The sequence below is a fragment of the Puma concolor genome, chromosome E3 (genome assembly GCF_028749965.1).
Source record: "Puma concolor isolate L17-30 chromosome E3, mPumCon1.1.hap2, whole genome shotgun sequence".
Lineage (NCBI taxonomy): Eukaryota > Metazoa > Chordata > Mammalia > Carnivora > Felidae > Puma > Puma concolor.
Genome location: NC_141682.1, coordinates 4826615 through 4854335, shown reverse-complemented (window position 1 = coordinate 4854335; position 27721 = coordinate 4826615). Strand labels below are relative to the sequence as shown.

Below are 27721 nucleotides of genomic sequence, written 5' to 3'. Positions count from 1 at the left end.
GGCGAGGGTTCAACCTGGATTCTCCTTGTCTACTTAATGCACTCATGTCTGTCTCCATAGTCAATGTGCAATTTACTAACCCCTCCCCTCGTTACTCAGAAATTGAATAGAAATTTATTCCGAAGAAACAATCATGAGTCCAGGCGAAGAGTTAGTCGCCAAGGTGTTTATTATAGTTCGTTAAAACTCTGAAAAGAAAAAAAACCCAGAAAATAACGAAATATCCATCTACACAGGACCCGTTAAATAAAACACTACTCCAAAGGGAAATAAACGTTATGTAGCTAATGAAAACAAAACCATGGAAAAAATGGTTTTATTGGATAGCATACGGATAATTAAAAAAGGTGGCCGAAGACTATTTGATCCCATGCACACGGACACACACACGCACACGCGCGCACACACACACACTCACATAGATCTCTGAGATGATGCAAGGCAAAAAGGTAGCAGCAGTTAGCCCTAGGTAGGTAGATAATGACCACTGAACAATTTTTTTTTTTGTACTTAGATGAATTTCCTAATCTCTTCTAGGACAAACTGGTACTTTGTATACCAAAGTTATTTTTTAAATATCTGTAGCCTATGAAGCTTCGAACCCGAACCTCTGTCACCTCTCCTGCCCCTGGTAGACGCTGGGGTCAACTCACAGGAAAATCTAACAATGGGATCTGGAAGGGCAGAGTCCAATGAATGGAGTTCAGCTGAGACAAGCTGAGGGCTACTGGGCGGGGCCCTCAATCCCATCCCGGACCCGCTGGGTCCCCTGTGCTTCTGTTCCACCTGCTGCCTGTCCACGTTCACTGTCAGGAAGAACCGCCCTGGCTCGGCTGTGCTGGCCTCTGCCCGGGAAGCAGTCCCGGTCTGGCTCTGCCACTTACCAAACATGGGACAAGATCTGATGGCTTCTCCTGAGCCCTCCTCCTCCTTTTCTCATTTGGCCAGGGGACAGGAACACGAAGGTTCAGGAGCAAGTTTACTGTGGCTGGAATCATCAACGGGACCCCACACCTATCTCTCTCCTGAACAGACACGAGGTTGGTCTTAGGAATGTTCCTACTCAGGACAGACACACACTGGAGTTGGGTCCAAGAAGTCTGCAGAGACGCTCAAACTCTAGAATTACAGAAACTCCATAAAGAATTCCGAGGGAGTTTTGGTTTTGGTTTTTAAATTGGAGACTACCTAAGTGCTTAAAAATAACAGATTGGTTAATCAATTATGACACAATCAAAGCATGCCATGCTATGAATCAACTTAAACTGTTACAGAATATCTGTAAGAACTAGCTTCTGGCAACACCAGTAAGTGGGGAAAAAATAAATAGATAAAAAGGAAGCTATGAAATTCACAAACACATGACTCACAGATGGGTAACAGGCAGAGATGGGTGGTATTTTCCCCGGGTACCTGAAGTTTTAGCTCAATTCCCAGACACCCCAAATTCTCTGGAGGAGCTGGCAGACCCAACCTAACGGACACCTTCCTTCGGATAAGGAAGAGCGAAGGAGCAGGGAGGGGCACTACTGAAGACGTAGATACATGGTGTTTTACCCCCCTCCCAAGACAAGAGGGACGGTTGAGCCGGCAAAAGTGGGGGAGTAACCTGGCTCCCCAGGCTGGACGCACACCCAGCTACAGAAACACATGGGCACGTGGTGGTTCAACAGAGGGGGGCGCAAGCGTTCTGGGGGAAGCTTTGCAGATGCGGGAGCCCAACGGCAGGAGGGAGCTCTTGGAAGTGAGAAGCCGGCAGAGGCCACCGTGGTGGCCAGGTGGGGGGGTGGGGGGTGGGGGGTGGGGGGGTGGGGGGTGGGGGCAGGAATGAGAGACACCTGCACGGCCTGCCTGTGTTAGAACAAGGATGCAGCGTTCCCCGGGGCCACGTGGGGGGCAGGAAGCTAGGGGAGCCTGAACAACATGGGGAGAAAGCAGGCTGCCTGCGGGACACAGAGAGCCAGCCCTGGGAAGCAAGAGCACTGAGCCAGGAGCGGGCAAAGAGGTCTGCGAAGAGAGCCCCTGCTCGTGTCACAGGCTCTGCACCCCTACAAAGCCATCATGCGGCCTCCCGCGTGATAAAGGACAGATGGCTGGGCAGGGGGAGAGCTACCAGAAACAACAAGGAAATGTTTGTGTCACTTCTCTTCCATTTCCCCTTCTCCACCCCTGCCCCTGGCGGAGAAAGAAGTGGTCCAATGAGGAGAAGGAAGGGTTAAGGAGGAGCAGAGACAGAAGAGATCACAGGCCCTCCATGGGGGGTGGGAGGAAGTGGAGAGCTGCAGATCCACAGGGAGAGAGAGAACCCGGATGTGGCAGTGAGATGTTCACTAGCCCGCCAGCAAGCCAGGAGAGACTGTTACTTATTACAGCCTCAAGTAACAGGACCCCTCTGGGTTACCAGAGATGTCATCCTGGCAGCAGAGTGTTCTGGGCTGAACTCTGTGCCCCAGAAAGATCTGCTGGGGATCCTAGCCGTCAATATCTCAGAATGTGACCTTTTTTTTTTCTTTTTTAATTTTTTTAATGTTTATTTATTTTTGAGGCAGAGAGAGACAGAGCATGAATGGGGGAGGGTCAGAGAGAGGGAGAGACAGAATCGGAAGCAGGCTCCAGGCTCCGAGCTGTTAGCACAGAGCCTGACGCGGGGCTCGAACCCGTGTACCACGAGATCATGACCTGAGCCGAAGTCAGACACTTAACCGACTGAGCCACCCAGGCGCCCCAATGTGACCTTCTTTAGAAACAGAGCCTTTGTCAATGATCAGGTGACAGTGTGGTCATGAGGACGGGCCCCAGTCCAGGAGGAAGGACTAGCGTCCTTACAAAAGGGGGAAACTGGGGCCAGGGACTCACACAGGGAGAACGTCAGGGAGGATGATGGCAGAGCTCGGAGTGATGCAGCAGAAACCAAGAATGGGCACAGATTGCCGGCAAAGCCCCAGAAGGCGGGAAAGAGGCCGGGAACGGGCCCCCCAATCAGGGCCTCAGAAGGAACGGGCCACACCCGCGCCTTCACTTCTAAGGTCAAGGGAGTCAAGAGAGACCACGTGTGTGTTGTTTAGGCAGCTCAGTTTGTGGTACCTTGTAGGAACCCCAGGGAACAAGTGCAGGAAGGCAGACCCAATAGAGTGGGTCCAAAACAGTGGTCAAAGGGGACACTGGGACACTTTGCTCTGTTGCCTGTTTGTCTACATCAATTTCAGCACATGGAATGGGTTTTTGTAAAAAAAAAAAAAAAAAAAAAGAAGAAAAAATTCTGGACAAAACACACAAAATGTTAACGATGGTGACCTCTGCATGGTAGGATGTGTTCGTTTGTTTTTACAATAGTGGCATTTTCTAATTTATTTTAGACAATAAACATATGCCCACTGTTTAAGTATCTCATAAAAATATACATATATCATCTTACTGGGTTTTCTCTCCATGACCTCCTACCAGAGTCCTTCCCCTGGAGGAGAGGAGATCCATGAGAGGGTCTGAAGGGGTGGAAGGTGGGAAGGGGCGGGTTTTAGCGATGAACTGAGGCGCCCAGGAGGAAGCCCCCGCCTGGCAGGCCCTGGCGGACGGGAGCCCTGGGCGCTAGTGCTGGCTCGGCCTCTAGTAAGCTGGGTGGCTCTGAACACCTCTCTCACACCCATTTTCTTTCGTCTTTAACATGAGAAGGAAAAATGAAATACTCTTAGGTTAAGAAAGCAACTTTTGTGCCTCGACTACATGAGGACGGTCTGCATCTCACAAGCAGTGGAGGGGCGGGGGGGGTCGGGGGGCAGTAGAGAAGGACAGTGAAGGCACCGAGTGTAGAGAAATCCGCACGGGGGTCGCCTGAGTGTTGCGGGGATCCCTTCCCTCGTTTGTGCTTCCCTAACCTTAAAGCGGGGAACCCCCTCTCCTCCTAGCAAACCTTCCCCTCGACCAAATCCTAGACAGATCCCCTAATGCGATGGCATCACCCAAATTCACGGTCAGCAAGCTCGTCCTCAGCTGTTTTAGGGACACTTTCTGGAAGCCACCCCGTTCTGTGACCTCCAACTTTATCCCTAAGCTACAAGAGGGAGCTCAGAGAGGGAGTCCCGCTTCCAAAGTAGATTGCTGCTGTCGGGTCACCTTCTTTCCAAGAATTATTCTATCGGTGGGGTGCCGGGGGCTTGAGGACTGGGGTCAACTCCAACTGGCAAAGCTCTGCTCTCCTGCTGAGAACTTACCGTGGCCGGAGGCTCAGCTCCCGCCTGGAGGCCGTCTGGGGGTTAGAAGGAGCTGGAATCCACAGCAGGACTGAGCTGCCTGGTCACGGCCTGTCTCTAAGCCTTTGCAATAGACACTAAGAACACCTGTAAACAATAGACGGCACTGTGAGACTCACGTGAAAACATCAGCAGCACATTTGCCTCTGATGGGGGCACAGGGGAAGCCAGAGAGAGCGAAACACAAGAAGGATCCTTCGCCATCCCGTGCGAAAGCTGAGCAAAACCTCTGCTGGCAGCAAGCGAGGAATCGGGGGCCTCGGGCCTAACACCACCAGATACTGACTTCCGCCAATGAGCCCAGAACAGACTCTACCTCCAGCCGCTCGGGGAAGAGGCCCACCATCCACCACATTGACTCTGGCCTTGGGAGGCCCTGGACTGTGGCCTGCAGAGCTGTGAGGTGACAGCGGGTGTTACTTTATTTTATTTTAAAGTTGTATTTAAGTGATCTCTACACCCAACGTGGGGCTCGAACTCACGACCCCAAGATCAAGAGCTGTGCGCTCTTCCGACTGAGCCAGCCCAGCTTTCAATCACTGAATTTGTGGTAATCTGGTCCGTGGCTCTCCACTGGGCGCTCAGGAGAAAGAAGACGGCTGGGAGACTACAGAGAGACCCCCTGGATGGTGAGGTCTGGAGGAGGGCAGTGGCTGCCATGCAGGGAAACCCGGGGAAGCCCCATCCTCCTAGAAATTCCCCTGTGGAGGAACAAAGCCTTGTGCAGCTGAGGGAAGGGCAGCACAACCCACTGCTCCCAGAGCACAGCTAAGACCCATGGCACCTGGCAGGGAGAAGGAGAAGAACACCCTGTCCCAGGGGAAGGGGACAGGCATATGTCCTCGACTCAGACTCAGAGCCTCCTACCACAGCGGGAGGGGCAGACTCGGGGACCAGGGCCCTCCACCACCAGGCTGGGCAGCACTGAGGAGCCAGCGGGGGCATGAGCACGAGGAGAAGGTCGAAGGGGGTAGGCGGGTCCCAGAGCGGGGGACAAGAACCGGCCCACCCTAAGCACAGAGCAGAGACACTTGAAGCCAGCGGGGGCCTGACCGTAACCACAGCAACAGCAAATGCCGGCGCCGGCAATGCCCGACCAGGCTCACTGCACCACGTCCTGCCTCCCAGCCCCGCGCACAGCAAGAGGGTCTCTACTCCCACACACACGGCCCGGTGTTCATTTAAACAATCAAACTTCGAGACGTACAAAAAGCCAGAAACAACAACCCACTGCAGAGACAAAGCAAGGAGCTGAGGCCCACTCAATCTTAGGTCTGTGCGTACCAACACACGAGCGTGATGAGTGTGCAGCTCAAACACATGGAACACACACGCCATGAGGGGAAACAGACAACTCCACATCGCCATGAACAGAACCTAGAGGATTCAGCATACAAAAAATAAATAGTAAGAGTATACAACATTTAAAAAAAAAACCTATTTATTTTGAGAGAGAAATAGAGAGTGAGCAGGGGAGGGGCAGAGAGAGGAGACAGAATCCTGTCAGCACAGAGCCCAATGCGGGATTCGAACCCACAAACTATGAGATCATGACCTGAGCCAAACTATGAGCTCGTGACCTGAGGCGAAATCAAGTCAGACCCTTAACCTACTGAGCCACCCAGGCGCCCCAAGAGTGTGCAACATCTGAATAACAATTGAAAAGCCTGACCTATTGGGGCGCCTGGGTGGCTCAGTCGGTTAAGCGTCCGACTTCAGTTCAGGTCATGATCTCACGCTCCGTGAGTTTGAGCCCCACGTCAGGCTCTGTGCTCACAGCTCAGAGCCTGGAGCCTGCTTGGGATTCTGTGTCTCCCTCTCTCTCTGCCCCTCCCCCACTCATCTTTTTTTTCTCTTTCTCTCAAAATCAAACATTAAGAAAAAATTTAAAAGCCTGACCTACTGGATCAGACACAAGAAAGTACTTGATTAGAGAACATACATTCTTCTTTTAAGCACACCTGGGAGCTAAAAATTGACCCGAGAAAGCTAAAAATAAACTTCAACAAGTTACTTAAATCAGTATTGCATAGATGCTGCTCTCTCAACACAAAAGCAACACAACTAGAAAATAAGAAGAATGCAAAATTATTTAGAACAATGGCTGCAAAAAATGTTACATGTCAAACCTGGTGCACAGTTACAAACACAGACCTAAAACAAGTCACAGCCCTAAGATACGGATTAGACAGAATCTGAAAATTAACAACGTTCATCGCAGGAGGCTAACACAGCAAAGAGTAAACCCAAGCAACACAAAAGAAGCAAGTAGGAGCAGAGATTTTAAAAAGGAAAAACCAAAGAAATAATAGAACAGGTGAAAACAAGAAAAAGCCTGCCACAGGCTGAATCTAATCACGGTGAAACATTAGTCAGACCTACATTGATAAACGTTCCACAAAATAACCGGCCTGTACTCCTCAAAAATGTCAATGCTAGCAGAGGCAACGAATGATTGGGGTACTGTTCCAGAGAAAAGACGACAAAGGAAAATGGGAGAACAGATGCATGATCCGAGATCTCCTTTAGCTACAAAGGGTCTTACGGAGACAACAGGTGATAGCTGAGTACGAGACGAGGGTTAGACAACAGTATTGTCTCAACGCTAATTTCCTGGTTTTGATCATTATCCTGCGGCTGTGTGACAGAATAGCCTTGTCTTTGGGAAATGCACACCAAGTATTTGCACATACACACATATGTGTCAAGGGGAGAGGAAGAGAGAGAGGAGAGAGAGAGAGCGAGCGAGCAAGTCGTGTATAAATGACCCAGCGATGGCCTCTGCAGAGTGGCCCCTGGCAGGCTGAGACCATTGGCTCAAAAGACCAGCAGCACCAAACTCAGATGTTAACACATGCATTCATTTTAAAGATAGCCCAAATACGAACAGATTTTTAGTCATTTGGAACCTGCCTGCTTTCCCTGCCCCATGAAACTATACGCTAGCATCTGGTAGCCATAGATAAAATACACCATGTGGCTACCAAGACCCCAAGTGCCTCTGACCCAGAGACACCCAGGGGTATCCTTTCCACCTCCCTCCTGGGAAGTGGGCCCTGGGCCCCAAATTCTGGATGGTCTCATGCTGCGAGGGACCTCTCCCCAACGTGCATGCTTCAGTAAAGCTTGCGTGCACTTCTGGTCATACGGTGACATCTTTTTCTTTAATCGGCTCGCAAATCCCTTGACCTCCCTCCATACAAATGTGGCAAAATGTTCATACTTGAGAAATTTAGATGAAAGGTGTTCTGGAATTCTCTGTACTATTCTACCCTTGTGAGTTTTCTCTGAAGTCTGAAGTTGTACCCAAATAAAAAATTACAAAGAAAAAACTAAAATCAGCTCTTGGAAAAGATTTATTAAAACTAACAGCATAATTGGTTGGTATTTAAAGCTAATAAAACACACTAAGTTCAGGTATGACTGATGGAGAAAATAAGAGAAGGCAAAAAAATGCAATTTTTAAACAGGGAAAAAAGAAACCATTTCAGATATAGTAGAGATGTTTTTAAATTATGAGATCACTATAGACAATTTAATGCCATAAATCTGAAATTAAACTGGACAATTTCCTAGAAAAATACAAAGTACTAAAATTGACAAAGCAACAGAAAACAGAAAAAGAACCCCAGTAAACATTAAATAAAATGGATCGGTACTCAGAATTATACCCATCAAGAAAACACCAGGCCCAATCAAACTACTTAAGATTTTCACAATGTGCATAAGCTATAAATGGTTTTGTATCTAGAATAGATGAAAATTACTAAAAATAAATAAGAAAAAGGCAAAGCAGAAGAAATACAGGCAAAGGTAACGAACGAAAAAATAATATATTGTTTATGACCACATTCCTATCTAGGAAGTAAAGAACATGTAAGAATAAAGTAATCTCGGGAGTTGTCACCCTGAGAGGAAGGGAAACGGAATGAAGGGTGATATTAAAAGGGATCCAGTGGTACGTATAAGGTTTTGTTCTTTAGAAGATCTGAAGCAAATAAACTTTTAACATTTGCTCAATCTAAACGATAACTACAAAAGTTTCCTTTTGTTACTTTGCTATATACATTTGAGATCTTTTCTAATGTTACTAATTGAACACAGTAAGAAACAGTTATGGGTTGTAATAGAAAAAAACCTCCTTCAAGAAGACCCAAATTCAAGTTATAATGGAAAAAAACATTAAGACTTACAATTACAGGACCAGGTTTCGTTTCCCCCCTCCCTGCCCCAGCTTGTCTGTTCTACCTTGACCAAAAAAGCCTCAAAGACAGACAAATTCTCCCTCATCTCTGCATCACTGTGGTACCCTCACTGTGGCTCTCCCTCCTAATCTAGTGCGGGGGAAGAAGAGTCTACACTGAACTGTAGACGCCCTGCTTGATCATCTCCTCCCTGCTTGATCAGCATTCAGACAGAGGCACTCACACAGCCCCACCTTCACCCACCCCTGCCCGTGCTGGCGGCTTCACAAACCTGAGATACATTCCCCTACTTACTTTTCTCACTACCTTAGCTCGGTCTCCATTGACTCCACTCACTGCCAGTATAGTAACACCAAAGACCAATGTAACCACACTTACTGCCTTGCCTAAAACACTTCAGGCACTAACAGGACCCAGTCCCTACCCCCTAACCCAGCTGCTGGGTTGATATGCTCCTGGAACCACCTCCAGTCTCACCACACACACCCCTTCCAGGCTCTTCCATGGTGCCAAATCCAGCAGTACCCACGGGTTTCATGCTTTTGCACAGGCTGTTCCCTAACCCCAACCCTTTTGCCCCTTTTCACCTATGGAGACCTTATTTCAAATCTGATCTTCGGTTGTGCCTCCCCCAGCAGGAAATGACCTCCCTCCTTGGTGTCCATTCATCCATAGATAGGAGTAATTATCAGAGCACCCACACCTTGGTGGCCCTTATCTGTTCAGGGGACCGACACTGCCCTAGGTCTCTAGCCAAGAATGGAACCCGGTGCTACACCAGTTGCCTGACCCAGACACTCAATAAACATTGGTCATCGGAACACCGACACCATAAATCCCTGAAATACCAATCATTTCACTTCCCTCCTTCCTTGCCCTCATAGCTCAGAGCCTACCGTTGGCTGTGATGTGGGGTCCGAAGGAGTGACAAAGGGTCGGACAGAAGGGGGGGGGGGGCTTCCTCAGCAGTCCCTCCTCACCCACGGGAGGCCCGGCCACCCAGGCGGAGTTCAGGGACCTGGACGGGCAGGAAAGCTCCGGGTCAAGGGACAGAAACAAATCCAGTATCGGGAAAGAAGGGTGACCATTCGGGAAAGAGCTGGCCCCCAGCTCACCGGGGCCAAGGCTGTCACGGGTCCACCGCGCTAAGCCCTCTGTGGACGGACGGTGGGCTCCGACGACGCTGGGCTATAAAGCAAAGCAATGAGACCAGCCTGCCCACAGCTCCCGCCCCAAACCAGACAGGAACCCTGACCCTCCCCAGTAGACGTCAGACAGAGCCGCCCACCGGACCCCCTAGCAGAGCACCCCTCCCAGGGCCCGCCAGCTCTGCAGCCGTGGCTCTGCCACACGTGCCCTCTCTACCGCGGGGGCAGAGGGAATCGTCAGTCCCAGATGCAGCGGGAGCCTCAGGACTGGCTAAGTCGCAGGTGCCGGCCACGCGAACCCCGCCAAGGGTCCGGAAGTGCGCAGATTGCTGTGGGAGACCTCCGGGCACAGCCGAGACGCCCCTGGACTGGGCGGAACTACAACTCCCGGGAGACTCCGCGGTGAGGTACTTCCGGCCGGCGGCCCAGCCGTTTCCGGCCACGGGGGGGCAGGTGTGGGCCAGCAGGCGCCGCACCGCCGGCGCCGTGTGGACCAGTGGGTTGTGGGCAAATGCACCTTCTCCCGCCTTGTTGCCAGCCAGCGGTCACCCCGGGGGCTTTCCACCGGATCGGACCAGGTTGTCCCCAGCCCTGCGCCGTGTTGAGGGACGGGTCATGGCCCCCATCCCCCCCCCCCCCCCCCCCCCCCCAATTTGGGCGCCCAGCCTGGGTCTGTCTGTATGCCTCTGCCCAGAAGTCCGTTAGCTGAGGGGCTCCATGTCGGGCACCTGGTTTTGTAAAACAAATAAACAAACAAACTCAAATCCTTTAGTCCTCATGACAGTCCCCAGCATAGGTATCATTATCCCCATTCCACAGAATCAGAGGCAGTCTTTCTCAGTATTTTTACTCTGGAAGAGCCCTTGAAATAGTCTCAGGTCTCAGCAAACCCTTGCCCAAATATTGTGTGCAGCTCATGGTAGAATAAGACAATCATCAAGTTACACTCACGAGATAATCAGTATACAAATGGACAACGGCCAGACCATGTACCGAGATAGGACTCTGACCTATCACCACCGCCACCTACGCAGAAACCAACTCCCCTGTCTACAATAAACAGCGCAGAAAGCCAGATTGCTATCTTTAGTAACAATCCAGGCAGCTGAACAGTAACTTCTGTCACAGTCCCAAATGGCCAGGACTTCGTCAATGACTGGCAGCTTTCTTAATGTTTGTCCTCACTTCTAACTCAGGAGTAACCAGAGAAAACATTGAATATACACCCGCTAACCCATCACATGGGATGCCCCACTCCCAAGCTAGTCTGCCTCCAGCTTCCTCCTGCCATCAGCCACCAATGAGGGCATTTGGAAACCTTCCCTTTTCTCCCCATAGTAAAACTTCCCCATTACCCTGCCTGCCTTTGAGTCTCTGCCAAAACTCAAGTTAACAGCGACTGACTGCTTTTTTTTAAATTTGTTTTTTTAACATTTATTTATTTTTGAGACAGAGACAGAGCATGAACAGGGGAGGGGCAGAGAGAGAGGGAGACACAGAATCTGAAACAGGCTCCAGGCTCTGAGGGGTCAGTACAGAGCCCGACGTCAGGCTCAGACTCACAGACCGTGAGATCATGACCTGAGCCGAAGTCAGACGCTTAACCGACCGAGCCACCCAGGCACCCCACGACTGAGTGCTTTGAGACAGCAAGCTCTGAAAAAATAACCTTGGCCTGTTTGTCGGTGTTTATTTTCAGAGATATAATTGTCAATATTTTTCTGTAGGTTCTGTTCATTCTTTTTTAATGTTTATTTTGGAGAGAGACAGACAGAATGTGAGCGGGCAGGGGGCAGAGAAAGAGGGAGACACAGAATGTGAAGCAGGCTCCAGGCTCAGCCATCAGCACAGAGCCCCGAAGCAGGGCTCGAACCCACCAACTGAGAGATCATGACCTGAGCTGAAGTGGGACGCTTAACCGACTGAGCCACCCAGGTGCCCCTAGATTCGGTTCATTCTGGCTACCTACTCTTTTGTGTGGTTTTCCCCTCATCATTTGCCATTATAAATGTATTATTCAAAATTCACAAATTAAGGGAAGGTAAAAGAAATTTAAAGTTTAAAATTATGCTTTTTCTTTGCTCATAGCATTTATACCGCTGGATTTGTTAAAATTTAGTTCTTTGGGATCACCCATGCTACTAAACAGTGCCAATAAATTGTACTTATTCTATACTGTTGCTGGAATTACTGGCAGAGTTTGAACAACCACGTAGGATATTGGTCTAAATAGATATTCTTTATGCCATCATGTATTGTGTATGAGAGAGGGGCTAGGGGCAGCCTTATCATGTGATTTTTTTTTAAAAAGTCTACTAAAATGATCATTTTAACTATCAATATATTTAAATAGTAAGTGTCATATGAATGAATCCATTTTGCATCTTTGGATGGAGCCTATAAGAACTTTTAGAATATATTATTAGACTCAGTTCATGCTTTTTTTAATGTTTATTTATTAAAAAATTTTTTTCACAATTTTTTTATTTTTGATAGAGACAGAGCACGAGTGGGGAAAGTGCAGAGAGAGACAGAGACACAGAATCTGAAGCAGGCTCCAGGCTCTGAGCTGTCAGCACAGAGCCCGATGCGGGGCTCGAACTCACGGAGTGTGAGATCATGACCTGAGCCGAAGTCGGACGCTTAACTGACTGAGCCACCCAGGTGCCCCTAATGTGTATTTATTTTTAAGAGAGAGAGAGAGAGAGAGAGAGAGAGAGAGAGAGCAGGGGAAGGGCACAGAGAGGGGGAGACACAGAATCTGAAGCAGGCTACAGGCACCGAGCTGTCCTGAGCTGAAGTCGGACACTTAACCGACTGAGCCACCTAGGTGCCCCACATGCTCTTTTTTTTTTTTAATGTTTATTTATTTTTGAGGGAGAGAGGGAGACAGGGAGAGAGAGAGAAAGAGAGAGAGAGAGAAAGAGAGAATGTGAGCAGAGGAGGGGCAGAGAGAGAGGGAGACAAAGGATCCAAAATAGGCTCTGAGCTGTCAACACAGAGACAAGGCAGGGCTGAAACCCACAAACCCCAAGCCGAAGTTGGTCACTTAATCAACTGAGCCATCCAGGTGCCCCAGTTCATGCTTTTGGGGGGGGGGGAGTAATCCTATTGTTTTGTAACATGGGGCTGCTTCTCCTTTTATTTCTACTTCCTGTGTCATGTTTGGACATCAGGGATCTGAGTCCTTTGCAGATTCAGCTACATAACTTTATATAGAACTTTTGTTCTAGAGAAAGTTACAAACAGTAGAAATTATCCCCTTCAAAACATTTGGAAGATTCATTCGTGAAACTTCTGAGTGTAGAAACTTTTATAGGATAATTCTTTCAGGGTTTTATGTCTTTTGTTCTTTTCTTCCTGTTAAACTGGTCTTGGTAATGTATTTTTTCCCCAAATTGTTCTTTAATTCAGTATTTTCAAGTTTTCACTAAGTTTTTTTTTTTTTAATTAAGCCTATTACTTTAAATTACTTTAAATTTCCAGATCTGAGGCACCTGGGTGACTCAGTCGGTTGAGTGTCCAACTTCGGCTCAGGTCATGATCTCATGGTTCTTGAGTTTGAGCCCCGCGTCAGGCTCTGTGCTGACAGCTCAGAGCCTGGAGCCTGCTTTGGATTCTGTAACTCCCTCTCTGTCCCTCCCCTACTTGTGTGCTCGCACACACCTTCTCGCGTTCTCTCTCTCTCTCTGTCAAAAATAAATAAACATTAAAAAAAATTTTAATTTCCAGATCTATTTTTAGAGAGTTTCCCTGGAATTGATCTCTTTTTGTATTGATTACCACAATCAGAGACTTATCACTTATTTTTTCCCCCAAACATAGAGCTTTAGATTTGTTTATTATTTCATCATAAAAGCCATATATGAACGACCCAATGCTAATCTCATCCTCAATGGGGAAAAACTGAAAGCTTTCCCCCTAAGTTCAAGAACAAGACAGGGGATGTCCACTCTCGCCACTGTTATTCAACATAGTATTGGAAGTCTTAACCTCTGCAATCAGACAACACCAAGAAATAAAAGGCATCCAAATCGGCCAGGGGGAGGTCAAACTCTCACTCTTTGCAGAGGACATGATACTCTATATGGGAAACCCTAAAGATTCCATCAAAAAACTGCTAGAACTGATTCATGAATTCAGCAAAGTTGCAGGATATAAAATCAACGCACAGAAATTGGTCGCATTCCTGTACACCAACAATGAAGCAACAGAAAGAGAAATCAAGGAATTGATCCCATTTACAGTTGCACCAAAAACCATAAAATATCTAGGAATATATCTAACCAAGTAGGTGAAAAATCTATACACTGAAAACTATAGAAGGCTTATGAAAGAAATTGAAGAAGGCACAAAAAAATGGAAAAAGATTCCATGCTCCCGGATAGGAAGAACAGATATTGTTACAATGTCGATACTACCCAAAGCAATCCATGTATTCAATGCAATCCCTATGAAAATAACACCAGCATTCTTCACAGAGCTAGAACAAATAATCCTAAAATTTGTATGGAACCAGAAAAGACCCCGAATAGATTTATTAATTCGGTTTTTTCTTTTCTTCTCTGAGAGAGAAAATAAAACTCTTACAGTTACCCTTTAATATCAAGATTACAAGGAAACTAAAATAAATGGGAGCATTCCACTTAGGAGCAGTCCAATGCTAATCACAAAAGAAGAACTAAAAGGATGCAGCTACATTATTTAGGATGTGGGTAAAACTGTGATAAATAGAGATGCCAAAAGAAAAAAAAAACAGTGCCTTAAAAAAATCACAGATGATTTTTTCTGTTCATAAACTCATCTGGACAGCCTCAAGGGAGTCAGAAATCTGAGCTCCTTCTGAATTACTACTCTACCCTCCCAAGATGGCCAACATGCCATTCTGTCTCTCACCTAGGAGTGAGGAGGGAAAGGCAGTGCAGAGAAGGGCCTTTCTCTTAGAGCATCATCTGAAAGAGGCACAAGTCACTTCTGCTCACATCTCATTGGGCGAGTCTCGTCAAGTGACCACCCCTAACTACAGGGAAGACTGGGAAATGAAGTCTTCATTCTGGGAGGGCAGTATTCCCAGGTAAAAAATGAGGATTGATGACTTGAGAAGCAGAGACAGATATTGGGAGATAATGAGCAGTGTCTGCCATAGGAGGTAAGAGAGCGGGAGAGGTGTCGCCAAACAAGTGGAAGCAGATCGGGATATTAACCAGGAGCCTCGCCCCACCTCACCAAGTTCGATGGTTGACAGTGTTGGATTTTATTTTCTCCATTTCACCAGAGGACAAAATTTAATCTCCTAGGGATGGGAGTGAAATTGATAAGCACTAAGAGCTACCCAGATATGCTGGATAGAGCTGGAGCCCGGGGCATCTAACTGCTCTGATTGTAGATTTTCAAGTTTTTCAGTGTATTTGAAGAGCACAAGAAACATATGGGTTAACACACCCAATAATACACATAGCGCCCGCCCCCATATTCCCAAATAACGAATGTAAACAGCCTAGTACCTGTTCTTCCATAGAATTCTCCTGCTTCTATATAATCATATAAAACCAATGCAAAGGCCATTCACGTTTAATATGGTCATTAATATGTTTGGGTCTAAATCTCTCATTTAACTGTTTTTAATTGGTCCTATTTGGTTTTTATTCTCCTTTTCATATTTCCCTGCCTTCTTCTGGATTACTTGAATGTTTTTTATGATTCCCGTCCTAGTCCATCTGGGCTGCTAGAATAGAATACCTTGGACCAGGTGGCTCATCCACAACAGAAAATTATTTCTCACAGTTCTGGAGGCTGCAAAGTGCAAGATCAAGGTGCCAGCACATTCAGTGTCTGGTGAGGACCTCCCTCCAGGTTTATAGACTCAGGTCTTCTCACTGTGTGCTCACGTGGTGGAAGCCAGGAGGGAGCTCTCTGGGGTCTCTTTTAGAAGGCACAAGTTCCATTAATGGGGGCTCTACTCATGACTTCCCAAAGTCCTCGCCTACTAATACAATCACATTCAGGGTTAGGCTTCAACATAGGACGGGGGAGAGAACACGCATTCAGTCCACAGTGTAGAGGCCGCTTTTAGGCAACACGCTAGAGCAATGGGAACCTGAGTAAGGCAAAAGGGCCCACAGTGACCACCGGGCTGAATGCAAACAGTCCATTAGGGGAACCACCTCGAAACAGCCATAGACCCTGGCCTAGACCAATGGGCTACGTACAACTGGGCACAGGTACCAAAAAAGGAAAATTCCATCTGTTCCCAACCCTCCTCATTGCCCCCTTAACTATAGCCCGCCCCCCACCTCCTGGCAGACAGTCTCTCCTTTGCTGTCCCACCTGCCGCTCTTTGCGGTGTATTCAACAAACTTCCATCTCCTTGGTTCTGCCTTGGGTGAATTCTTACCCCCACTTGCACCGCTGGCCCCCCATTCGGAATGCCCCACATAAAGCAATTACGCTTTCTCTTTTGTTGGCTCATTGGCTCTAACTCTTTGTTTTACTATTTTAGTGGTTGCTTTAGATTCACAGAAGCCATTTTAACATCTCATAATCTACCTTCTAGTTTTAGAAAATATGTGACATCATACCTAGCACTCTCCGGCACTCTGTCCTCAGAGCCTCTAACTACTTTGATCTCCCTGGGCTCTCGGGTCCGGGCCCCAAATCAGGGAGTCCTCCGGGCTTCACCTGGGTTATCCTTTTTGTACCTAAACCTGAAAACTCTCCCAAGGCTGGGGCAATTGTAGGGTTCCTTCATTTATTCCCTCCCCCTTAGGACTGACAGTTCACTGCTCAGTATGTCTCCCAAATAATTGTTTCATATACTTTTGTTAGATTTTGTTTGTTTGTTTTTTTCAGATAGAAGGGTAGATGTGGTTTCTGTTATACTATCTTCACTGGAAACAGAAGTTTATCTTCATTTTTGAAAGATATTTTCACTGGATATAGAATTATAAGTCAACAGAGGTTTGTTGGGTTTTTTTTTCTATCAGCACTTAAAAAAATGTCATTCCGATCAAAGATGGCCAACATGGCAGAGAAGTAGGGGGATCCATACTTCCCAAGTCTCCCAAACAAAGAAGGCCTGAAGCCAAAGGACTTTGAACCCCAAGAGTCTGGGAGGAAAAGAGACTGAGTCTACCAGGAAGAAACCGGGACAACCTGAGAAACCATCGGGCTACTTCAAGGAATAAATCAAAGCACACCTGGTGGAGGGTCCACAACATCACTACGAGTAGGGAAATAAAATAACCAAAGTCACAACAACAGACAGCAAGTAACACTCTCCAAAAAACACCTCCTGAAGAGCCAGGCACTAGACAGTGTATAACCCCCCTTTAATACAGCAGTGCTCGCAGGTGCAGAGCACATAACAAGCTTTTAAAACTCATAAGGGAGCGGGGCGCCTGGGTGGCGCAGTCGGTTAAGCGTCCGACTTCAGCCAGGTCATGATCTCGCGGTCCGTGAGTTCGAGCCCCGCGTCAGGCTCTGGGCTGATGGCTCAGAGCCTGGAGCCTGTTTCCGATTCTGTGTCTCCCTCTCTCTCTGCCCCTCCCCCGTTCATGCTCTGTCTCTCTCTGTCCCAAAAATAAATAAACGTTGAAAAAAAAAAAAAAACTCATAAGGGTGAGTAAATTAGCCCAAATGACGATATGGGAGAATTCCCCTCAAAAGAAATTCCAGGAAGAAGTGACAGCTAAAGAATTGGCCAAAATAGATTTAAGCAACAGAAGTGAACAAGAATTTAGAATAATAGTCATAAAATTAATCACTGGGCTTGAAAAAAGCATAGAAGGCAGCAGAGAATCTATTACTACAGAGATCAAGGGACTAAAAAATAGTCATGATGAATTTAAAAATGCTATAAATGAGGTGTAAAATAAAATGGAGGTGGCCACAGTGTGGATTGAAGAGGCAGAGGGGAGAATAGGTGAATCAGAAGATAAAATTATGGAAAAAGAGGAAGCTGAGAAAAAGAGAAAAAAATCCAGGATCATGAGGGGAGAATTAGAGAACTAAGTGACTCAATCAAACAGAACAAGATCTGTATCATAGGAAGAGAGAGAGAGAGAGAAAGGGAAAGAAGGTGTACTTGAACAAATCCCAATCTGGGGAAGCTGAGAACTTCCTCAATCTGGGGAAGCCAACAGGCACTGAAATTCCAGAGGCACAGAGAACTCCCTTCAGACGTAACTTGAATTGATTTTCTGCACAACATATCCTAGTGAAACTGGCAAAATACAAGGATAAAGAGAGAATTCTGAAAGCAGCTAGGGGTAAACAGGCTCTAAAGGTAGACACATAAGACTAGTGACAGACCTATCTACTGAAACTTGGCAGGCCAGAAAGGAATGGCAGGAAATCTTCAATGTGATGGACATGAAAAATATGCAGCCAAGAATCCTTTACCCAGAAAGTCTGCCATTCAGAATAGAAGGAGAGATAAAGGTTTTCCCAAACAAAGAAAAACTGAAGGAATTCATCACCACTAAACCAGCCCTACAGGCGATCTTCAGGGGGACTCTGTGAGTAAAATGTTGCAAGGACCACAAACTACCAGAGACACCACTACAAGCATGAAACCTACAGATAACACAATGACTCTAAACCCCTATTTTTCAATAATAACATTGAATGTAAATGGACTAAATGCTCCAATCAAAGGACATAGGGTATCAGAATGGATAAAAAAACAAGACCCATCTATCTGCTATCTACAAGAGACTCACTTTATTTTTTTAAAAATTTTTTAATGTTTATTTATTCTTGAGAGAGACAGAGACAGAGCATGATGGGGGAGGGTCAGAGAGAGACAGACAGACAGACAGACACAGAATCCAAAGCAGGCTCCAGGCTCTGAGCTGTCAGCACAGAGCCCGACGTGGGGCTCGAACTCATGAGCCGTGAGTTCATGACCCAAGCCAAAGTCGGACACCTAACCGACTGAGACACCCAGGCACCCCACAAGAGACTCACTTTAGACCTGAGGACACCTACAGATTCAAAGTGAGAGGATGGAGAACTATCTATCATGCTACTAGAAGTCAAAAGAAAGCTGGAGTAGCCATACTTATATCAGGCAAACTGGACTTTAAAGGTTGTAACAAGAGATGATGAAGGGCATTATATAATAATTACAGGGTCTATCCATCAGAAAGAGCTAACAATTATAAATGTTTATGTACCGAATTCGGAAGCACCCAGGTATGTGTGTGTGTGTGTGTGTGTGTGTGTGTGTGTATATACATATGTACATGTGTGTATATATATATGTATATATATATATGTACATGTGTGTGTGTATATATGTATATATATATAAATGTCATTCCATTTTCTTCTGATTTTGGGGATTTATTCTTCTGCAAATAAGCTGCTTTTTTTCTGTGTTTAATATTTTTACACTCCCATATTAAGAATTTCAGAAAAAGAACAGCAAACTAAACCCAAAGAAATGAGCATGACAATGATCCTAAGTTTGGAGAATAAACTGGTAAAATAGAAGATAAATGAAAATAAAGGGGGTCAAAAATGCCAAAGACCTAGTTGTGAGAGACAAAACTATATCACTTTGAGAAGTTACAGAATATCTTCGTGATTTTCAGAATGAGGAAGGTGATTTCCTAAGAAAAACACAAAAATCATTAACTATGAAGGAATAGGTTGGTAAGATCGCACCAAGAGTAAGGACACCCTAAAGAGAATGAATGAACTGGCCACAGCGTGGGAGATCTATCATACTCATAACTTACAAAGACTCATCTGAAGAACTAAGAATTCCTAGAAATCACTAAGAAAAAAAAAGTAGATGATGCAATGGAAAAAAGAATTATCAAAAACACGGACAGGGGGCGCCTGGGTGGCTTGGTCGGTTGAGCGTCCGACTTCGGCTCAGGTCGTGATCTCACGGTCTGTGGGTTCGAGCCCCGCGTCAGGCTCTGGGCTGACAGCTCAGAGCCTGGAGCCTGTTTCAGATTCTGTGTCTCCCTCTCTCTCTGCCCCTCCCCTGTTCATGCTCTGTCTCTCTCTGTCTCAAAAATAAATAAACGTTAAAAAAAAAAAAATCGAAAAAAAAAAAAAAAACACGGACAGGTATTTTTCCAGAAGAGAAGAACCAAATGGGCAATGAAGGACACAAAAAGGTGCTCAACTTTAGTAATGATCAAGGAAACGTGAACTACAAGCCACCAAGGCGGCACAGGCAACTCCAAGGATGAGCAAAGCAGTAAAACCACAGCAACACTCATTACTGGTGAAGAGTGGAGATTAATGCAACCACGTAGGGTGACATTTGGGCATGCCACAGGACAGATGAATGCATGTATGCTAAGCCCCGGCAATTTCACCTTTAGGTACGCCCTGCTGAACGAGTTTCTCAACCGTGCCACCACTGACATTTGTGGCCAAATTAATTCCGTCGCAGGGGTGCTGTCCTGTGCACTGTAGGACATGTAGCGGTACCCAGACGCCAGTAGCACCCTCCACATTTACGGCCACCGAAAATGTCTCCGGACGTTGCCACGTGTGTCAGGGGTGTGGAGGGGAAGCAAAATTGCCCCAAATCGAGAACCACTTCTTTAAGACAATCACGTAGCTTATGCAAAGTCAGGGAGTTACAGCCTCATCAGACCAGGGATTTAAATCATGAGAAACCTGAGTCCAGAGTATGTGGCTTGCCAGGTAGAATCTGCTTTCCTTCTTCCATGACTGAAGCCTGGGCCGTCTTCCATGGGAACTGATGGGCTCCTTCAGCACCTCCATTTGGGAGCTGGACTTGGAATCCCTAATACAACTATACAACAGGGTTTGTCGCTCATTCCTGTTGGAAATATTGCCCCAGACAGCAGCTCCAGATCTCAGATTCAGCATCAAATCTCTTTCCAAATATAGAAACACCCATAAGTGAGAAAGCAGCCCCATATTTTCCTGAGACAACCAGTAACAATCTAACAAACAGCCAGTGACGTCACAGTTAAAATAACACAACGCCAACACTATAAAAAGTCCCAGATTTCAGTATTACAAGCTCCTGATAGCATCAGGTTTCAGCCAAGGAATTAATATCCCATTTGAAATCTTCTCCTCCTTAGAAAAAAATTTTTTTAATTTATTTATTTTGAGAGAGAGAGACAGAGAGAGGGAGGGAGGGAGGGAGAGGGAGAGAGAGCAGGCAAGCGAGCACCAACAGGGGAGGGGTAGAGAGAGTGGGGAGAGATAACCCCAAGCAGGCTCCACACTGCCCGCACAGAGCCCAATGCAGGGCTCAGACCAGGAACCGTGAGATCATGACCTGAGCTGAAATCAAGAGTCAGACACTTAACCGACTAAGCCACCCAGGTGCCCCAGAAAAATTTAATGAAGTAAATCTCTTACTCCTTACTGTAAAAATTCTGCATAGCCCCACTTATGTGGGTGGCAGGTACCTAAGTAGAATCTGCCTTCCTGCTTTCAACTCTGGACCGTTTTCCATTATAGTTCGTGCTTCCTTCAGCATCTCTGGGGTGGCTCAATTCTCCTCCAAAGCTATTGTTTCCACTTTTCCAAGATGCCAACAAATCAACTGTACATAAATACCACAGTAGCTTAAGGAGCTTAGACGTTGCCACTCTACCCTCACAAGTTAAAAACTGAGCAAACTAAAACACCAACAACTCTACTTAGATCCATCAGGGAGGTGAGGGCATGGGCAAGACACGGGGCCCCAAAATGGAGAGGGAGGCAGGAAGATTCAGAGAATCACCACTTACCAGAGCAGAAACCTCCACGTGAACCGGTCTGGGTTAAGAAAACCTGCACTGAAGCTGATGAGTTGCTGGAGGCTCAGTGTTTTGAACAAGTCTGAGAGTCCAAACCTTGGGAGGGGGACACGCTTTCATGAGTCTTACCTCAGGAGTTCCCCCCGTTGCTCATAGCGACCATGCGAGGAAAACTCCCTCACGTTTCCCGTAGGGAGAAGGGAACGGTAGCCATTTTGAAATACACCAGAGCATTCTGTTCTTCTTAATAAGGCCCGCCCTCAGGAGAAACTAGTTAACCAGAGCCTAACCTAGTGGGGTCTTATCAGAGCCTAATTGACCAGAGGAAGGGAGATTCTCAGCTCCAGCCAGCTGGAACTATACTATCCCACCCAATGAGGGAGACAATGAGCAGCATGTGTGAGGCTCACAGTCCAGAGGCACAGGGTGACTACAAACCTGAGACCTAGTCATTGGACGTGCTCTCCCTCCCTGACACCTTACCACCACTTTACTAAAGGCCCATTACAGCAGTTTTTACCCAGTGTGTCATGTCGAGCAATCAAGACAAAATTACCAGGCATACTAAGAGGCAAAAAACAGTTTGAAGAGACTGAACAACCATGGGAGCGAGAATCGGGTATGCCAGAAATGTTGGATTCCTAGGCCAAAAAGTTTTAAAAACTGTGATTAATATGGTTGAGGCTTTAATGGAAAGAGCAGACAACGGGTAAACAGGCGAATAATGTAGGCAGGGAGATGGAAATTCCAAAAAAGAATAAAAAGGAAATGCTACAAATCAAAAGCACTGTAACCAAAATAAAGAATGCCTTTGATGGGCTTATCAGGGGACTGGACACATCTGAGGATAGAGTTCCTAAGCTTGAGGACATCTCGATAGAAACCCTCAAAAACTGGGGCTCCTGGGTGGCTCAGTCAGTTGAGCGTCCAACTCTTGATTTCAGCTCCGGTCATGATCCCAGGGTGATGGGATTGAGCCCCAGGTCTGGCTCCATGCTGAGCATAGAGCTTGCTTGGGATTCTATCTCTCCCTCTGCCCCTTCCCCGCCACCTCTAAAATAAATAAATAAATAAAATTTTTAATCTTAAACCTCAAAAACTAAAAGGTGAAGAAAAAAGGAGGAGGAGGAGGAGGAGGAGGGGAAAAACAGGAAAAAGAAAAAGAAAAACCAGAACAGAATATCTAAGAACAACTAAAAAAGACATAGCATATAGGTCATGGAAATACCAGTAGAAGAGAGAGATAAAAGAAGAAACATTTTAAACAAAAATGACTGAGAATTTATGCTAGACATCAAACCTCAGATCCAGAAAGCTCAGAAAACACCAAAACAAAACAACAAAACAAAACAAAAAACAAGCAAAAATGAAAACACCAAACAGGATAAATGCCCAAACACAAACAAACAAAAAATATATCTAGGCATGTCATACTCAAACTTCAGAAAATCAAAGGAAAAATCAGCTTACCTATAGAGGAACAAAGGTAAAAATTACCTGACTTCTCGGAAATCACCCAAGCAAGAAGAGGACAGAGTAAAATATTTAAAGAATTAAGAGGAAAAAAACCCACTAATTTAAAATTATGTAACGTGCAAAATTATGGTTCAAAGGAAAAGAAGAAATAAAGACTTTCTCATAGAAACAAAACTAAGGGAATGTGTCGCTTGTAGACCTGCCCTGAACGCATCTGCCATCAGATAATCACAAATTAAAAACAACAATGAGATACACTAACTCATCTCTGAGAATGGTCAGAATCCAACACTGACATCGCCAAATGCTGGTGAGGATGTGAGTGAATTCCCATTCACGGCTGGCGGGAGTGCAAAATGGTGCAGCCACTTTGGAAGACAGTTTGGCTGTTTCTTGTAAAACCAGACATACTCTTACCCGATGATCCAGCAACCACAGTCTTTGGTATCTGCGCAATGGAGCTGAAAACTTACGTCCACACAAAAGGCTGATTTTTATAGCCTAGAAGCAACCAAGGTGTTCTTCAGTAGGCGAACGCATAGATAAACGGTGGTCAACCCAGACAATGGAGTATTATTCGATTCTAAAACAGAAATGAGCTATCAAGCCATGTAAATGCATACTTCTCAAGTGAAAGAAGCCAGTCTGAAAAGGCTGCATATGGTAGGATCCCAACTATACGACATTCTGGAAAAGGCAAAGCTATGGAGACAGTGAAAGATCAGCGCTTGCTAGGGGTTAGGAGGGAAGGAGGGATGAATAGGTGGGGCACAGAAGATTTTTAGGGCAATGTTACTATTCTGTACGATACTACAGTGGTGAGTATATGCATTATACATTCCACCAAACCCATAGAATGTGTAACAGCAAGAGTGCACCCTAACAGAAGCTGTGGACTTTGGGTGATTATGGTACATCAAAGTGGGTTCATCAGTTGTAACATATGTAGCACCCTGTACATAGTGGCCATGGTTGGGGAGCCTGTGCCTATATGGGAACAGGAGTTATACAGGAACTCCGTATACTTTCCACTCAATAAGCTGTGAACCTAACTGCTCTTAAAAAATATATATTAATTAGGGGCGCCTGGGTGGCGCAGTCGGTTGGGCGTCCGACTTCAGCCAGGTCACGATCTCGCGGTCCGTGAGTTCGAGCCCCGCGTCGGGCTCTGGGCTGATGGCTCGGAGCCTGGAGCCTGTTTCCGATTCTGTGTCTCCCCCTCTCTCTGCCCCTCCCCCGTTCATGCTCTGTCTCTCTCTGTCCCAAAAATAAATAAACGTTGAAAAAAAAAAAAAAATTTAAAAAAAAAAAAATTAAAAAAAAAAAAATATATATTAATTAAAAAAAAAAAAAGTTGCGCGTATCAAGACCCATGCCCTCAGGAGCTTAAAATTTAGTAAACTGATATTTAAAATGTGAAAAATTACATACAATATCACCATAAATAATGTTAGAAAGTAAGCTAAAGGTTCAGAGATGACAGTCGTAAAACACACCGTAGACAAATGACTAGTATCCAGAATCTATGACTGCTGCCTACATATCAACCCACAAAAGATAAAAAAAACCCGCCTGAAATGTGCAAGCGATATGAACCAATAATTCGGCCCGCAGGCAGTAGTCGGCTGACCCTGACTTCAAATGCTATTATTGCGATAATCTGAGTACATTATTTTATGGTCACACGAGTAGAAGTTCTGAGATAAGGTTGGATGTTTAAAGATAATATTGAATATATACAATATAATTTAGATATAATATGTAGTACATTTTGATATCAGAATCAACAGTTTGCTGATAAATCCGCTGTGGGGTGAGAGAGAAAGGCGTGTCCGGGATGACTTTAAGAAAGAAATAACCACAGCACTAGCCCCTCATCCATACAATCACGAAAATGCCAGCAACGTTACCGCCATCCCAGCAGTTCAAAAATCTGACGTCCAAATTCCTTTTCTAAGCCAAAGGGCATCCCATGAGCCTATGACGCCATGCCACCCCACCAGCACTTCTGATTCACGTGAACTGATTCCTTACTGAACGCCGGCCACTGTCCTGACTGTTCCCATGCGGGATTAGTTGGATTCTTACCACAACCCCGTGAGACAGGTACGTTAGGATCTCCAATTGACAAGTGCGGATCCCGAGGTTGAGAGGGACTAAAATGACGTGTGTAAACTCACATAGTTAGAAGCCAAGATTAAAAATTCAGCATCTCTTGGGCACCTGGGTGGCTCAGTTGGTTAAGCATCCTACTCTTGATTTCGGCTCAGGAGCCGAAATAAGTAAAATAAACTTAAAAAAAATTCTTTTAAAAATTCAGCATTTCAGGGGCGCCTGGGTGACGCAGTCGGTTAAGCGTCCGGCTTCAGCCAGGTCACGATCTCGCGGTCCGTGAGTTCGAGCCCCGCGTCGGGCTCTGGGCTGATGGCTCGGAGCCTGGAGCCTGTTTCCGATTCTGTGTCTCCCCCTCTCTCTGCCCCTCCCCCGTTCATGCTCTGTCTCTCTCTGTCCCAAAAATAAATAAACGTTGAAAAAAAAAATTTAAAAAAAAAATAAAAAAAAAATTCAGCATTTCTGAATCCAAAGCCAGCATGCCGAAGGATGGTGCTCTATAGTTTAGACCTGGACTTTGGGCTGAGAACCAGAGCAGAAAGTGAGGAGAGTAGATAGAGTAGGAGTAGCACAGAAAACTTCCTTGGTTTCTTCTTCTTCCCCTTTTCCTCCTTCTCCTCCTCTTCCATCTTCTTTAATGTTTATTTTTGAGAGAGAGAGAGAAAGAAAGAAAGAGAGAGAGAGAACAAGCAGGGAAGGAGTAGAGAGAGGGGGAGAGAGAGAATCCAAAGCCGGCTCCAAGCTATCAGCGCAAAGCCTGACTTGGGGCTCGAACTCACAAACCAGGAATCCCCTTGGTTTCTTCTTCATCAAGATACCAGTTGTCTGGGATTTCTAACCTATGAATTTAAAACTCATTTGAGATAAACACTCCTTCAAAAGATTAATCCTGTGGGCGCCTGGGTGGCTCAGTCGGTTAAGCGTCCAACTTCCACTCAGGTCATGATCTCACAGCTCTAGAGTTTGAGGCCTGTGCTTACAGCTCAGAGCCTAGAGCCTGCTTCAGATTCTGTCTCCCTTTCTCTCTCTGCCCCTCCCCTGCTCATGCTCTGTCTCCCTCTCCCTCTAAAAAATAAATAAACTTAAAAAAAAAAAAAGATTAATCACTGGGCACCTGCGTCTCAGTCAGTTAAGTGTCCAACTCTTGATTTCCATTCGGGTCATGATCTCATTGTTTGTGAGTTTGAGCCCCATGTCCGGCTCTGTGCTGACAGCGAGGAGCCTGCTGGGGATTCTCCCTCTCCCTCTCATCTGCCCCTCCCCTGCTCATGCTCTCTCTGTCTAAGGTAAATAAATAAATATTTTTTAAAAAGGATTAATCGTGACCAGGCTCCTCACATTACCGTGTGGGGAGGAGCAGGGATTGGGGGCCACACCCACACATGTATTTATCAGAAACGCTCCTTGAAAAATTAACATATGTAACAGCACCTACTTTCTTCTGCTTAATGGATCTTCCCACATATGCTAGGCCTTTCAGTCTCTGTTCCCGCTGTAACCTTTACTCTCTGCACCAGAATGATGGTGAATTGCATTGGACTTTATCAAGGAGCACCTCCCCGTCCTGGTAAATGCAGGGTGCCTTCGGATAAATCTGATGAGTCTCCATCAGAAACGACAAAGGGGAAATAGGTGCCGAAACAGGGATATTTTACAAAATAATAAGACACTAGCTTATTTCACACAACTCTATGCAAATAAATTAGAAAACCTGGAGCTCTATCCAAAGATTGGCAAACGTATGTGAAATTTCTAGTTTTCTAGAAAAATACCATTTTTCAAAATTGACCCCACTGGAAACAGCCTAAATAGATCAATTACCATAGAAGAAACAGAGAAGAGTAATACAAAAGCACCAGGTCCACATTGTTTAATTGAGAAATTATATGAAAGCTTTAATTAAAAACATATTTTTAAGTAGGCTCTAGGCCCAACGTAGGGCTCAAACTCAGAACCCCAAGATCAAGAGTCACATGCTCTATAGACTGAGCCAGCCAGGCGCCCCTATACCAAACCTTTAAAGACTACACAATTCCAGTTGTTCTCAAGCTTTTCCAGAACATAAATAAAGGTGGGAAAAAAACTAAAAATAGAACTACTCTATGATCCAGCAATTGCACTACTAGGTATTTACCCAAAGGATACAAAAATACAGACCCAAAAGGGTACATGCACCCCAATGTTTATAGCAGCATTATCAACAATAGCCAAACTGTGGAGAGAGCTCAAATGTCCATTGAGTGATGAATGGATAAAGACGATGTCATAGATGTACAATGGACCATTACTCAGCCATCAAAAAGAATGAAATCTTGCCATTTGCAATGACGTGGATGGAGATAGAATGTATTACGGCTAAGCAAAATCAGTCAGTCAGAGAAAGACACATATCATACGATTTCATTCACATGTGGAATTTAAGAAACAAAACAGATGAACATACGGGAAAGGGGGTAAAAAAGAGGAGAAAAACAAACCACAAGAGACTCTTAAGGATAGAGAACAAACTGAGCGTTGATGGAGGGAGGCGGGTGGGGGATGGGCTAGATGGGTGATGGGTATTAAGGAGGGCACTTGTGATGGGCACTGAGTGTAATATGTAAGTGATGAATCACTGAATTCTACTTCTGAAACCAATATTGCACTGTATGTTAACTAACTAAAAAAATTTTTTTAAAGAAAAAAGAAAAGTAGGACCAAAATATTTCTATAAAGCAAGTATGTCATTTATGTCCAATGCTCACAGCGATTACACACCAGAAAGAAACTTTCAGACCAACTTTACT

General features: G+C 45.7%; 1 protein-coding gene across 11 annotated transcripts in view; it reads right to left on the bottom strand.

Annotated features, from left to right (window-relative positions):
• LOC112859967 (zinc finger protein 169-like) overlaps positions 1-27721 on the bottom strand; it is a 67744-nt gene that overhangs the window by 11903 nt on the left and 28120 nt on the right. For 3 of the 11 annotated variants that reach the window (XM_086692261.1, XM_086692262.1, XM_086692263.1), the window contains one exon: positions 3416-4334. In XM_086692261.1, coding sequence (XP_086548387.1) covers positions 3416-3474 — 59 coding nt within the window. In that variant the 5' untranslated portion in view covers positions 3475-4334. The other 8 variants (XM_086692264.1, XM_086692265.1, XM_086692260.1 and 5 more) reach the window with 8 other exon arrangements.